Raw genomic sequence first — 15,367 nt, 5'->3', positions numbered from 1 at the left:
TAAACAACATATTTGTAATATTAGTAAGCGTTATTTTACAACTTCCAAAAAAGTTAAATATGACATATATTTCTAAAGTAAACAAAAAAGTCAATGTTTCACTAGTTACAAATCTTCAACAAGCCAAAATACAATAACAGCAACTTGACTAATCATTGTTCCTCACCTCCTCTTCCTCCATCTCCTTCAGGATGGTTGCCAGATCTTTGCCCTGTAGTTCCTACTTCAGCAGCATTAGTTTCTGCTCAACCTCAGACATCAGATGCAGTGTTTGTTCTTCTGAGTCTGAAGGCAGCTGTGGTGTCGGACCCTTCATCTGCCAGAGACCAAGAGGAATGCTCAGACATTTCATGCATGCATCGTTTGAATGTAAAAACGTTTCCTTAATCACTAACTACAGAGAAAACATCCCTGGACACATTTTAATGAATTTTTCTTATGCAGTTTCTACTCAATTTTACTAAAAAAACCCACAACATTCTAATACACTACCTACGCTATGTATCAGTCTCTGATGCACGTTGACTGAATAAAGTTGACATTTTGTTTTTTTGACGCACAAAAAGTTGTTTGGCTCGAGCTCATGGTGCAAAGGACCCTAGGTTGAATTTACTCTGAACCATCCCTTTAAAAAAGTTCAGTTAAAGGTGCCTTGTGTAATGCCCGCCAAAAAATCAATTCATACTCCACATTCCATACCAGATGGGGGCAGTATACCCCCAGAAAGTGAGTTGGTCTACTCTAGAGTAACAACCGAGAAACGGCATAGTCTCTATGCTCCGCCCCTACCTTCACAATGACCCTAGAGCCATAGCCGAAGCCGAGCCAACTCCTAATAGAGGACGTTTTGACTCCAGCATTTTCACATTTAGCACCAAAACTCTGGAATAGCCTTCCTGATACTGTTCGTTGCTCAGATTCGCTCTCCCAGTTTAAAACTAGATTAAAGACGCATCTCTTCAGCCAGGCATTCATATAATATTTTAATCTTACAGTTAAATCCGACCTCTAGTTCATAAACGCCAGAGGAGAACTGGCCCCCGACTGAGCCCGGGTTCTCCCAAGGTTTTTTTTTCTCCATTAGGTCACCTAATGGAGTTTTTCGGTTCCTTGCCACTGTTGCCTTTGGCTTGCTCAGTTGGGGATACTTAATTTGATTAATCGATTCAACAGTGCTATTGATCTGCATTACCAAACGTGGATGTTTTACACCAGAAACAAACACTGATGTACTATTTTATTTAATACTGTGAAGCTGCTTTGATACAATCTGTATTGTGAAAAGCGCTATATAAATAAAGTTGACTTGACTTGACTTGACTCCAGAGGAACGTTGGTTGATGTCAAGTGATTTTGAAATATGACATCTTCAAGCTACTCCCCTTCACCTTTACCAGTGAATATGTTCATATTCATTTTGTTCATATTACATTTTTATTGTTAGTTTGAATTACATTAATTTGACAGACAGCATTCGCTGATGTTGACCAAGCTAGGGCCAACATAACCAGAGCTGCCAACTCTCACGCATTCACCGTGAGACACACGCAATTGACACTTTTCACATGCTCTCACGCCACACATCAATTTTCTCACGCACAGAAAAATCGCGAAGCAAAGAGGACACGGAGACCGACAGACTAGACAGAGCAGGTTAGTTATGATATAAAAAAATCTCAGCTCTCAGATTCTGTCAATTTTATTACACAATTCAAACAATAAATACCGTTTTGGCGCTTGTAAATGTTACACGACAGATCCCTAGCGCACGTGAACAAGATACCATGTAAAGTTATCATGTAAATATCAAATGAGTTGAATGACTTCTCTGGGGATTTTACTTTGTTATAGAATTTACCAGTGTGATGAAATGTTCTTTTCATGTATTCTTTAATGTCTGTATTTAATATCTGAATGCAGCAACAGTGCTTGCTCATTTAGCCCGGCTTCCAGAAATGAAATATGGGCTTGTTTTGTGTTTGAGAAAGATCTTCAATGTGTTAAAACATATAGGGGTCATTGAAGCCAATAGTTTAAGGGACCATTTTTTTGTTAAAGCCTTACTTTCCAGTTAGACTAAAGTGTAGCTCTCCTTGAGAGAAAGAACGTATTATCTTGATGTTTTGAGAGGACTCTCCTGTTTATAGCTAGAGCCTGGCCAAATCCAACCTTAGAGAAGCTGTGTGTCGAAGAAGATTCAAGAAGAGAAGTCTTCTTGGTTACAGGTTAAGGAACCACTGGCATTATTGGAGATTGACTGAGTTGTTGTTCTGGACACGCTGGCGCCCAGCAATGCAGATCTAAGACCTAGAAGGTCGCAACGTGCCTAACTTCAGGGTCCGAGTGTCAGCTGCATAATCGATGGAGATATGCTTCAGTCTATATGTATATGTGTGGAAAATTACTATGTTTATCTATTTCTTAGCCAATCAGAAACTGCAACCTGAATAAAGGACGTAGCTTAGACCTTGGTGAAGGGTATAACTGCTGTGTGTGTGTGTGTGTGTGTGTGTGTGTGTGTGTGTGGTGTTGGGAATAACTGCCTTGATCTTTGTAACTGTAAGCGGGGCGGCCTGCGAACTCCTGTGTGAGTCTTTAAACTGACTTCTGCTGATGAAACTGCAAATTATCTTCAGTAAAACTTTTCTTCAATTTATTATAATTCTGACTCCGGGGTCTTCTTTCAAACATTCTGGTCCTTGTGTCCTAAACTGTTGCCCCCTAACACACTGAAAACAACTGAATGTTGTCTGTCCTCACCCGTGAGTCTGTGACTCCAGTGGCCTCTTTGATTTGCTGGAAAGCTTCCTCAAAAGGAGAGATGGCTTCCACTTCTTCTACTGCGCTGACACTGCTCTGGGCCTCACTGCTTAGCTCATCGGGGAGCTATTTTTCAACATTGATAATAATAAGAAAAGTTTCTTGAGCACCAAATCCATATTAGAATGATTTCTGAAGAATCATGTGACATTGAAGACTGTATATGATGCTGAAAATATAGCTTTGTGTCACAGGCATAAATTATATACTTAAATAGAAAACAGTTATTTTAAATTGTAATAATATATTTCACAATATTACTGTATTTCTCATCAAATAAATACAGCTTTGGTGAGCATAAGAGACCTTACAATATCGTAATTATTCCAAGCTTTTGACCGGTAGTGTATATACTTATAAATAGTTCATTGAATTGTCTATTTTATTTTATTGTTGTGAGCTTTGCAGCATGCTAACACCAAGCTCTATTAACATCGAGTCCAGTCTCCTGCGCACTTCACATGAGAAGTGCTATTAGTATGACACACACATTTTTATGCTTATTAGAGTATTACATTGTTAGCTGATGTGTGTACACCCAAAGCACTCTACAATCAGATCGGGGGTCTCCCCTCAACCACCACCAGTGTGAAGCATCCACTGTCAGAACAATGGCGCCAGTACTCTCACCACACACCAGCTATAGAGCTGGTAAGTCCCGCCCCTTCCGTAAAACCCCGCTGGACCTCAAAGTTGAAAAACCGTCAATGCAAGTGAATGGGAGAAAATAATTATTTTCTGGTCCCGTTTGAATTGTGTCATGAATGTGAACATATGTTGTCTGTGAATTTTTTATATAACTTTTCATGTTACGAGTTTGACAGTATATGGTATGATTCTTCAGCTAGCAGTTGTGGAAAAGACATAACGAGAAAGACTACATGTCGCCTATGTGACGTCACCCCATAAAGTTGACTTACCCGTGGTTTTCACCAACTTCAACGATTTTGTCCTCTCCCTGAAAGAAGGCGGTGAAGTGCACCAAAGACACAGCCATGTTTAGCGGGATCCGTGAGCTAGTCCGTGTGCTAGTGGTGTTGACGTTTCAAACGCGTCGAGAGTTGTAGTCCACAAGTGCTCTCACACAAAGTCTAACCGTATCAAACTTCTACCTGCTAAATTGTATCATTATTTACACGAAAAGTTATATAAAAAATTCACAGACAACATATGTTCACATTCATGGCACAATTCAAACGGGACCAGAAAATAATTATTTTCTCCCATTCACTTGCATTGACGGTTTTTCAACTTTGAGGTCCAGCGGGGTTTTGCGGAAGGGGCGGGACTTACCAGCTCTATAGGTGGAGAGGAGAGAGAGTGATAAAGCCAATTGAAAGCATGAGAATTCTTATTAGTAGGCCATGATTGATAAAGGCCAATGGAGGGAATTTGGGCAGGACACCGGAGTTACACCCCTACCCTTTACGAGAAGCATTACTTGCACAACCTTTACCATGGCACACTTACACGTATGCTTGCTTTATTATCTCATTAAAATAAATATTTATCATTTATTAAATGCTTTGTCTTTACCATGGCTGCATCCTTTGAGAAGTGAGCGTCACTGTTCGTGACCTGCAGTTCTTTGAGCACTTGTGTCTGCCGGTGGATCTCTGCCTCCATCCTGTCCAGCTGTGGCTGAAATGTAAGACTGTTTTCCTGAAGAAACAAATAAGAGGATAATCATAAATGTTTATTTACCATGCTGTTCAAAAGATTGGAGTCGCTAAGAGTTTTAATCTCAAAGGGATTGTTCACCCAAAACTGAAAATTCTGTCATCATTTACTCACCTTCATGTGGTTCCAAACCCATAAGACTTTCGTTCATCTTTGGAACACAAATGAAGATATTTTTCTGTCCCTCCATTGACAGCCTATACAACTACCACTTTCAAGCCCCAGAAAGGGAGTAAGTAATCATTAAAGTAATCCATGTGTCTCCAGTGGTTTATCCGCAACTTAAAAGTAGGGTAGGTAGGAATTGTCTAAAAAACTTATTTTCCAAATTTGTTTAAACTTTATTTATTTATCAATACATAATTAAAATGTTAGTACTCTGAAAAAGAAAGTATAAAAATCGAGTGTCTGTAGACCTCTCATGACTGTTTTAAAGACAGCTCATTATTTCCATTCACTCCACCCCCTCCCTTCTGGGCTCCTTCCAAAGCCACGCCCCCAAAACGCATGAACCGCGACTCCGACCGCTGAGCTGGAAGACGCATTATTTACCTGAGACGAGCGGAGAGGAAGGAGCACAGTGCATGTAGTGACATCATGTCAGAATCACATGTAATAAAAAAATCTAACTTTATCATTATGAATATAAACAAATAAGATGTATTTTAGTACTCACTATCAAGCTAGCATATTGATATTGGTAAAGTTTACATTTTTTTTTTTTTTTGATTCGCTAACGAGCTAGTTATATCTATAAGGCAAAGCTAAAAACAGGTTGTATTGATACACGTTTTTCCATTACCATCAGTTACACTGTGATGAAGATGAATTTCGTGTAAGATTCATAACATATATGGTGTTCTGCATGTAAGAGTTTCCATGATGAAAGCATTGTTGACTCTAATGAGGACTACACTCCAGAGACAAGTACCGCATCGTCAGCTCGAGGACAGGTCCGGGGTCGAGGGCTAAGCAGAGGAGGTCGTGCAAGAGACCGTGCAACTAGGGTCCGAGGATATTGACACGCGTTTTATTTCTTTGTTTATCCAAAGACTTTTTTTTCATTACCTTTTCTAGTACTGTCTTCCTTTTTTGCCTTGTTTGCCTTCGCTAACTGCATATGCCGGTAATGTGAATTTTGATTGCTCTTTCTCTGCCATTGGTTTGCTATTCCTAGGTTCCGTGCCTCTTGAATTCCTCAAATCAAACGGGTTCACGCAAGTGGGCATGATCCTGTGGCAAAAGGGTGGTTGCCATGGTTGCGAGAGAGTGACAGTCGCCCAAGCCAATCCTTTGTTTCGTCCCGAATGGAAATAATGAGCTGTGTTTAATGCAGATTAAACGGTCTAGAGTCACTCGATTTTTATACTCTTTTTTTTCAGAGTACTTACGTTTTAATTATGTATTGATATATATATAAAGTTTAAACAAATTTGGAAAAAAGTTTATTTATAAAATTCCTACCTACCCTACCTTTAATGAAGCGACACGAGTGCTTTGTTTGCGCAATAAAACACAATTTACCACTTTATTTACAAAATATAAATCTCCATTGGGCGTTCACGAGAGCACCGTGGCGCATGTGTGTTGTGTTGACGCAAAAGCAGACGTTGTTGCATGAACGCATGCTGGAGATTAATATTTTGTATTAAGGTGGTAAATTATGTTTTGTTTTTTTCGCAAACAAAGCACTCTTTCATATTTTTAATAGATTACTTTAATGATGTCTTTACCACCTTTCTGGGGCTTGAAAGTGGTAGTTTCGTAGCTATCAATGGAGGGACAGAAAGCTCTCAGATTTCATAAAAAAGATCTTCATTTGTGTTCCGAAGATGAAGAATTAATGACAGAATTTTCAATTTTGGCTGAACTAACCCTTTAATGAAAGAAGTCTCTTATGCTCACCTGTACAATTTAAAATAACTGTTTTCTATTTTAATCTATTTTATAATGTAATTTTTTCCTGTGATCAAAGCTGAATTTTCAGCAGCCATTCCTCTTCAGTGTCACATGATCCTTCCGAAATCATTCTAATATGCTGATTTGGTGCTCAAGAAACCTTTCTTATTATTATAAGAATAATAATATCTTTTGAATGGTAGTGTCATTGGATACATTGGATAGCTAAAATTTTCCCCATCACATATATGGGGTATGATGCTTTATAATACACATCTGTGTGGGTTTATGTGTGTGTGCTGTGTCAGTCTGTACATGAATCCAGTTCATCTGTTCTTTCTCAGATACCTGTAGTTGGTCCTTCACTTTGAGGTATCCTCGCATTATGTTCTCTGCTTCATGATGTTTCAGCTGCGTTTTCTCCAATCGGTTTTCCAGAATGCGCAATTTCTATAAAACAAGCACACAAGTTCATTCATTTTCTTGCTTGAACTAACATATTTAATTGTGCTCATCAATACAGGGTGTAAACACTCTTAAAGACAGATGGGAAGACGAAAGACTTGAGAGAAGGAAGAAGAGAATTTACATAGGAAGAATGACAGCTTAGGGAAACTTATGGCAGAGTTCTCTTCTTTACTCTAATTCTCATTATGATGTGCAAAAAAATCTTATTCTTGTGAACTGTTTAGATTGTATAATAATAATGGTGATAATTAAACTGTGGGCATGGTTTTGGACAGGACAATTTTCAGTTTTTTTTTTAAATTACAGTAAGGCGAAATTGGGACAAAAATGATTTGACTGGAATAAAGGCTCAATATTCTTACTGCTTTTTTTCCTTTTGATTTTGGGAGGAAACCTGGACGATTCTTAAATTGTAAGATTCACCAGTGTTCATTCAAAATGCACAGAAAAAAAAAAGACAGTTTCTACCTTTTCCTCCTCTAGTTTCTGGTTGTCAGGCAGAGGGCTTCTGCTCTGTGGCTTCATGCTCTCGTACTGGAGCTTCAAGTCCTCCAAACTGTCCTCTATGTGTCAGTGGTGTGTTTCATAGCATTCAGCTTCTTCAGTTTATCACACACCTCCTTCTCCAGCACCGTCTGAGCTGACTGCACAACAAAAATTACTGTCAACCACATCTGATATGCAGGAGAGATTCTGTAATCACGGGCAATTTAATGGAAATGGAAATGGACTGCATTTATATAGCGCTTTCACAGACCTATGGCCACCTAAGTGCTTTACAAAGTTACCCATTCACTCACACACCGACGGCGGTGTCAGCCATGCAAGGCGCCATCCAGCTCGTCGGGAGCAGCTGGGGTTAGGTGTCTTGCTCATGGACACCTCGACACTTGGTCAGGTGGAACCACCAACCTTTCGGTTTGTAGACAACCTACATGAACCACTGAGCCAAGACATGAGAATGAAAACCTGCTCAAAAAACTGGCTGAGGTCAGACATTATGAACACACACACACACACACACACACACACACACACACACACACGTAATGTTAAATTTCATTAACATTGAATGTAATGTCCCATATCATTTAAGTCACGTTATATCTATATTTGATGCATATCTTGGTCATGGTTGTCCAAGAGAGGAATAAGTAATCAAGGATGTTTTTCAAGACCGTGGGATGGAGAAGGTTTCTCTGTTCTTCTCGATGACAGACTGAGAGCTTTCGAAATACGCGCTTCTGTCTCTCTCTAGTGGACAGAGAGAGAAACATTCAGCGGCCATGCGAAGTTGGGTGTAATGTCATGCAATATTAACTTTCTGTAGACAATTTTATTGAGCTCTTTATTCAATTTAAAAGTAATATAAATGTATTAAACAGTTGTAGAAGCAACTTTGCTATATAATAACTCCAGGCTGACATTACAACACAACATTGCCATCCTTGAGAATATATGATTAATAAGAACAATAATAAGAAAACAATTGAAATACTTATTATTCTACTACTGCCGCAATATTACTGACTATTTAAGCAGGTTTTAACGTAACGTTAAATGTTTCAGCTTAATTGGCGAAATCTGTAGGCCTAATAAAAAACGAGTGGCTTCCATTCTATTAAAATAAATAAATAAACGTTGTTAGATAGCCAATGGTTATCATTATTGTAACGAAATATCACAATTTTAAACACAAAAAGTTATTCAGTAACACAGAATTAGATATTCAAAAAGTTAACAGTCTGATTAAGCATAATACTGTATATACAAATGACAACAAAAAATAGGCTACACAATAATCTATAATTAGCAAAAACAAAATTAATAGATTTGTAACACTTTTGGCTGTAATGACATGGCATCATTTACTGGTGCATGAAATCAGTGCAATTATGGCAGGTCTCTCTATTTTTCTCTCCCTACAAAATTCTATCAATCTTTTGATCTTGTCTGTTTAAGCCCCTCATTGGACTTCTTGAGGATGGACAGCAATCTCTCTGGCATGAAGTATGGTCTGTCCACTGTGCCATCATTGCGTTCAAGATCCTCAACTGTTGGAACAATTTAGGTTGAGACAAACAATAGCATAATCTTAACATGAAACATTTGCCAAATAGTATAAACGCTAACAATAGAAACATCAACTTGAGAGCAAAGAAAGGCTTGAGATCTCAAAAAAAAAAAAGAGTTCTGTTTATTAAAGCACCGGGAGAGATCACATTAACAACATGCAAAGATTGAGAAAAGTGAAGCACAGAGGTAGAAAAAGAGGCAATAGAGCGGCAAACAGCGACAAATATCAGGCATTGAAAAGGTTGCAATCTGTCAATACAATAACCAGAGCAGTCCAAAATATAGGGCAATACACTTTTTTTTAAGTTCACTTACTTTCGGTGCTTTTTTCATGTTCTGTTACACTGCACCATGAAATGACCACATTAGGCATTTCATTTTCACATTTTTCAGATACATTTTATGCTGTAAACATAGCGATACTACAAAATCTTTTTGCATTCTTCAAAATTATTAAGAGATTGATAAGTAACAATAATTAGGCACAAGTCGAGCACCACACTTTTACATGTGAACATTAAAATGTTCAACATAAATCACAAACACAGTAACATTCTACAAGTGCTGTAAGCATATAGGTCTATGTAAACAATTGTCATCCGTTCAATCAGCTCATACTTTGAGTAAGACTATTTCTGTCCTATATGTGTCATGTCGTCCATTATGTGCGCCTCTTCAATAATAGGCTTGTTTGAGATGAGCAAAATCTGCGCAGAATCGATCACCGGTGATCAGCGCGAGATGCATGCCGGTTAGAAATGTGTCCGAGTGCGGTCCGCCTTGCTCTGATGTCATGCTGACCTATGTAAAAAAACTCTCGCGACCGCAAGGCGCACGTGTCGGATTCTGCTGTCGCGCGCAGTTGCTCTCCACCATAGATATCATATAAGAGCTAGATGTCTCGTCCGCGCTGCTGGCCAATGGAGCTCGACATCCGCACACGGCGGCCATCTTACGACAGAATGCTCGCTCACTCATAACATGGTGCATGTACTTTTAAATAACCATAACTTGCTCAATTTTCTACCGATTTTCAAACGGTTTGGTTTGTTATAAACGTCAGAGATGTAGCTATTATACTGTATACATATGAATAATTATGTTCAAAATGTTTAAGCATTCAGAATTATAGCCACGTTAATAACGTTTGTAAGAAACCAAACCGTTTGTAAATCCGTCAAGAATTCAGCAAGTTACAAGCATTTTAGTTGGCGTATGTCACTCACCTTCCGTCCACAGCAGCAGGGAGCAGCAGCGCAGTCTCCTGACCTAAGATGGCCGCCAAGTGACGACACAGCTGACTCCGCCTTCTTCTTCTTCTTCTTCTTCATTTGGTGTTTTATGGCGGTTGGCAAACCAACTTCCGGTGCATTACCGCCACCAACTGGACTGGAGTGTGAAGCACTAATAAAAAAAAACAAAAAAAAACAAAAAAAACTTCAATACTTCAAATTCTCCAACCTACTCCTATTGCTTTAAGATACTTCATTATCTCACTATATATTTGTACTTGTTCTACTTGCTTTCCCAATAGACTTTCCATACTGAATACTACCACACCCAATTTTCTTACTTTCCTCTTAAGTACTAACCTTTCTTTTCCATATTTTAAACATTTTATTAAAACATGTTCTATTGTTTCTGCCTGATCACAATAATTACATTTTCCCGTATCATGTTTTCCTATCTTAAACAAGGAATGATTTAATCGTGTGTGCCCTATTCTAATACGAGAAACAATCGTATCCTCTTTCCTATTCCCAAAAACACTTCTTCCGTTTCCTACTTGCTTCTGAATACTATACAACTGTCTTCCCTTGACCTCATTATTCCATAGTTCTTGCCATTTATTGTTTATGAATTCTTTTATTTTACTTTTAACGTCATTTTTGCTTAACGTCACTTGCACATTTATCTCATTATGTTTTACTGCTTGCTTTGCTAGTCTATCTACCACTTCATTGGCCTCCAATCCCACATGAGCAGGAACCCACACAAACACTATTAAGCTTACACTACTTATTCTTAACAAACTTGCAAGTATTTCATATATAATGTCTTGCCTTGATACTTTATTTCCACTTACGAGGCTTGTGATTGCTGCAAACGAATCAGAACATATAGCTACTAATCTCGGTTTTACATCCTCTACCCAATGAAGTGCAACCATCATGGCAACTAATTCTGCTGCAAATACTGAGATATGATCAGTTATTCTTTTCTTGATACTAATTTGAAACTTAGGAATAAATACAGCAGCTGCTGTTCTTCCAGAGATAGGATCCTTAGACCCATCAGTAAATATTTGCACCCATGATGAGTAAGTCTGATCTAAATACTGCTGTGCTATAATATTCTTTAGGATGTCTTTCTCATTCTTAATTTTCATTTGAATTTGTAGGTCAATTATTGGCATTGGAAAAATCCATGGTGGTATACTGGATAATATCACAGTAGGGCTAACATCACAATCTTCAATACCTGCTTCTTGTACTTCTCTTTGAACACTCCATCCCAAGCTTTTAATGTTTTTATTCCCATGTTCCCAGCAATCTTCTAGTACTCCCTTCACTGGATGATTCTTTTTATGACCTTTTATATTAACCCAATAATTCAGTCTTATTTTAAGTCTTCGAAGTTTTACCGGAGCAACCCCAACTTCTACCTGTAGAGCTGCTATGGGGGATGTTCTGACTGCACCACAACATATTCTTAGGGCTTGATTTTGTATTGCTTCAATCTTTTTGAGTGTAGTCTCGTTTGCAAAACCGTAAATTATACTTCCATAATCTAAACTTGATCTAATTAAAGTATTATATATTCTTTTCAACGATAATCTACAAGCTCCCCATTCAACCCCTGTTAAACATCTTAATATATTTACTCCTTTTTTACATTTCTTAATCAGATTTTTAGCATGTATAGCAAAAGTCATCCTGGAATCCATCCATACACCGAGATATTTGACTACTGGCACTTGCTCCAATTCCTGCTTATATAACTTTAATTTAACCTCTGGTATTTTTTTCCTTTTAGTAAAACATATAACCTGAGTTTTAGCCACAGATAATCTAAAGCTCCAATTATTTGCCCACCCCTCCACTTCATCTACTGCTTTTTGAATACTTTGTGTTACACATGCAATATTACGTCCTCTTTTCCAAATTGCCCCGTCATCCGCAAATAATGCTCTTCCTACATCACCTTTTAAATTACAAAAAACATCATTTATCATAATATTAAATAAAACTGGGCTGCATACACTTCCTTGAGGAGTTCCGTTCTCTATCTTGTATATCTCTGAATACTCTACTCCTATCCTAACTTGAATTGTTCTTTCAAGAAGAAAATCCATAATCCAATTATACATCTTTCCTCCAATTCCCATACATTTAATTTTTATTAATAGTCCCTCTTTCCAAAGCATATCATAAGCTTTCTCTATGTCGAATAACACCCCTACCATTACTTCTTTATTAGCCTGCGCTTTCCTGATATCTGCTTCTAGGCTTAACACAGCGTCCATAGAATTCCGACCTGCCCTGAATCCACTTTGGTATGGTGACATAAATCCTTTAACTTCCAATATATAATTTAGTCTACGTACAATCATTTTTTCCATCAATTTACATAAATTAGAAGTTAATGCAATTGGCCTATAATTAATTGGATTGGATTTGTCCTTTCCAGGTTTACCTATTGGTATTATTATTCCATGCTTCCATGAAGAAGGAAGCTTTCCTGCATTCCAGATCTTATTGAATAAATTTAGAACCACTTTCAATGATCTATCTGATAAATGTTGTATCATTGCATAACAAATATCATCTCTTCCAGGAGATGTATGTTTGACTCCTCCTAAAGCCATCTTTAATTCATAAATACTAAAATCTGCATCTAAGGTGTCTCCAGTAGGGTTCCTTTTCATCAACACGTCTGGATGCTGACTCTTATTCTTATTTCTATTCTTTTTAATATCCTCTGTTACATTATCATCACTATGGACTTTAACAAATACTTTAGCCAGCATTTCAGCCTTTTCTTTATCTGCCACAGCCATTTTTCCTACATCATTTTTTAAAACTGGTATAACGTTATTTCTATATATTCCTCCCATTTTTCTAATTGATCCCCACATTTCACTAATGTCAACATCTCCTCCTATTGAATTACACCAATCTCTCCAGTACTTCTTTTTAGCTGTTCTTACTATTCTTCTCACCTCAGCTAATGCTCTCTTATAATATATAAAATCTTCAAATAAATTAGTTTGTTTAATTTTCCTAAATGCTTTATTCCTATTTTTAACTGCGGTACTGCATTCTTCTGTCCACCACGGAACTGCTTTCCTTTTTTTACATGATCCCTTTTTACCTATAACTTTATCTGTTACCTCAAACAAAACTTTACATAATTTCTCATTACACTCCTCTATATCCTCTATCAGGTTTAGATCTAATGATGTTATTTCTACCTCGCTTAAATACTCATACACTTCCCAATTTGCTTTTTTAAATCTCCATCTTGGTGCTAAAAACACATTATGCTCCAATACACTTATCCCTACCTTACATAAAATTATATAATGATCACTGCCCATAATATTTTCTTCCCACACATCCCATATACATTTATTTGCTATCTCTTCAGAAACCAATGTTAAATCAATTGCTGACCCAACTCCACGAACCAAATCTATTCTTGTGTTTCTGCCATCATTTAAACATACTAACCCATTACTGTCTAAAATTTCTTCTACTACCCCCCCATTATAATCATCACTACTACTTCCCCATAAAGTGCTATGTGCATTAAAATCTCCACACCAAATTACTTTAGTATTTCCTGACCCAATAACCTTCTCTAATTCCTTACTTAGTTTACTACACGGATTATAATAATTTATTATTCGAATAGTTTGATTCTCTGCAAATACTTCAATCACCACCAGCTCATATGCTTCAATCTCATTAATGACTCTGTAATCTATAGATAGGTTTCCGATGACGTCACATTTCTCCCGCAACTCCTTACGGCGCCATCTTGTGTGTCAAGTGGGTCAAGCGTGTGTGTTACGGAGCATGATAATATCCTGAATCGTTATTATTCTGAACATAAAAATCATCCGATTATTCTCCGTTTGGCTGGAATTAATGTTCAGTGCTGCTCTTGTGAACATTTAGAGGTTTTGTGCTCTGGAGATGTGACACTTTATCTAATCATTTCCAAGATGGGCTAGCTAAATGCGCTAACGTTAGCTCTCATCGGCTGTCAAATCGCTGTACCCAGGCGGCTACTATCGACACAGCCCTTGAGAGGTGTTGGTTGGGCAGAAGCACACTCTGACGATTGTCCACCTTCATCACTTTCTCTGTGGCCACATCAGCTGGTCGAGCCAGAGGCTAACGTTACACCTGGAGCACATCGCTCCGTGCCTCTGCTCTCCATCTCTCCTACACTAAATTAGTTCGGAGCGTTGTGTTGTTGTTTTTTTTTACCCAGATGGTGTTGTCTTGACACTGAGTCTAAATGTACCGTATAATAAAGGCTGTGCAGATATCAGCCGCCTGGCTACAGCGATGTGAACCGCCAATGCAGGGCTCCAGACTAACATTTCCACGAGGGAGAGAGAGCAAGACAGCGCTTAGTTTGGAGACGGTGAAGTTTTGTTTACACATTCGCCTGGCTCCGAAGAGAGAGAGAGAATGCACGCGCGCGACCGGCTCTCTCTCTCTCTCTCTCTGCTTGTTCTTTCAGTTAAACATGCGCCCAGTTCATCTACATTACTCACCGATCAAATAAGACTTTGGCGGGACAAAAATTCATTTTGGCGAGCGCTAAAACAAGTTCAATGCAGGAGAATTCATGCGTGAATTTAACTGAGTAGTACATGACATGCACTCGCACAAATGCGACCATATAAAAATTTAACTCGCACATTCTAACAAAATAATTGTATGCTTCCAGAGACTTTCTTCCTCTTAATTCGTCAAAAGTGTACGCACTAACAGTGTGGATGAGATACTTGGCAATGTCCATTTCCTGAATATCGGGGTACGCCGCAGGATTAGCCTAACTTACATAACCAGTCCTCTTTCGACATTGTGTAAGGATCCTTTCCATCGATATAACTCAATTTCTCATCATATCTTGCCTGGCAAACATCGTCTGTGTCCCTGTAAATAACCTTCACCTTGTCGCCAGGTTTGGAGGAATTTGTCATCGTTATCTCAACACAAAAGAGTCAAAAATACTTTATATTAACTGGCTTTCTATTAATGCAGCACAGTGGCTTACTGACAGCTTTGACACACAACATGGCGGCGCGCCGCAGAGGATAATGGGTAATTCGCGAAACGGAAACCCATCTATACCATTCTTAATAAAAGTGGCCACCCCACCTCCATTTCCTGCCCCTCTATCT

At 38.2% G+C, this 15,367-nt stretch overlaps 1 protein-coding gene across 1 annotated transcript; it reads right to left on the bottom strand.

The window, feature by feature from the left end:
* Positions 1 to 220: 220 nt before the first annotated feature.
* LOC308684218 (uncharacterized protein) lies at positions 221 to 10,206 on the bottom strand (the record flags this gene model as incomplete). The annotated part of the gene is made up of 6 exons (XM_081355333.1): positions 10,170 to 10,206; positions 7,336 to 7,511; positions 6,748 to 6,849; positions 4,357 to 4,482; positions 2,761 to 2,886; positions 221 to 316 (listed from the first exon to the last, which is right to left on the bottom strand). Exons 2-6 carry the CDS (start codon positions 7,390 to 7,392, stop codon positions 221 to 223), a joined length of 507 nt encoding a protein of 168 aa, XP_081211459.1. The 5' UTR covers positions 7,393 to 7,511; positions 10,170 to 10,206.
* Between the last annotated feature and the right edge of the window lie 5,161 nt (positions 10,207 to 15,367).

The sequence above is a fragment of the Scardinius erythrophthalmus genome, assembly GCF_964197995.2.
Source record: "Scardinius erythrophthalmus genome assembly, chromosome: 24".
Taxonomy (NCBI): domain Eukaryota; kingdom Metazoa; phylum Chordata; class Actinopteri; order Cypriniformes; family Leuciscidae; genus Scardinius; species Scardinius erythrophthalmus.
The sequence above is the reverse complement of the archived record's forward strand: the minus strand, read 5'-3'. Positions and strand labels throughout refer to the sequence as shown.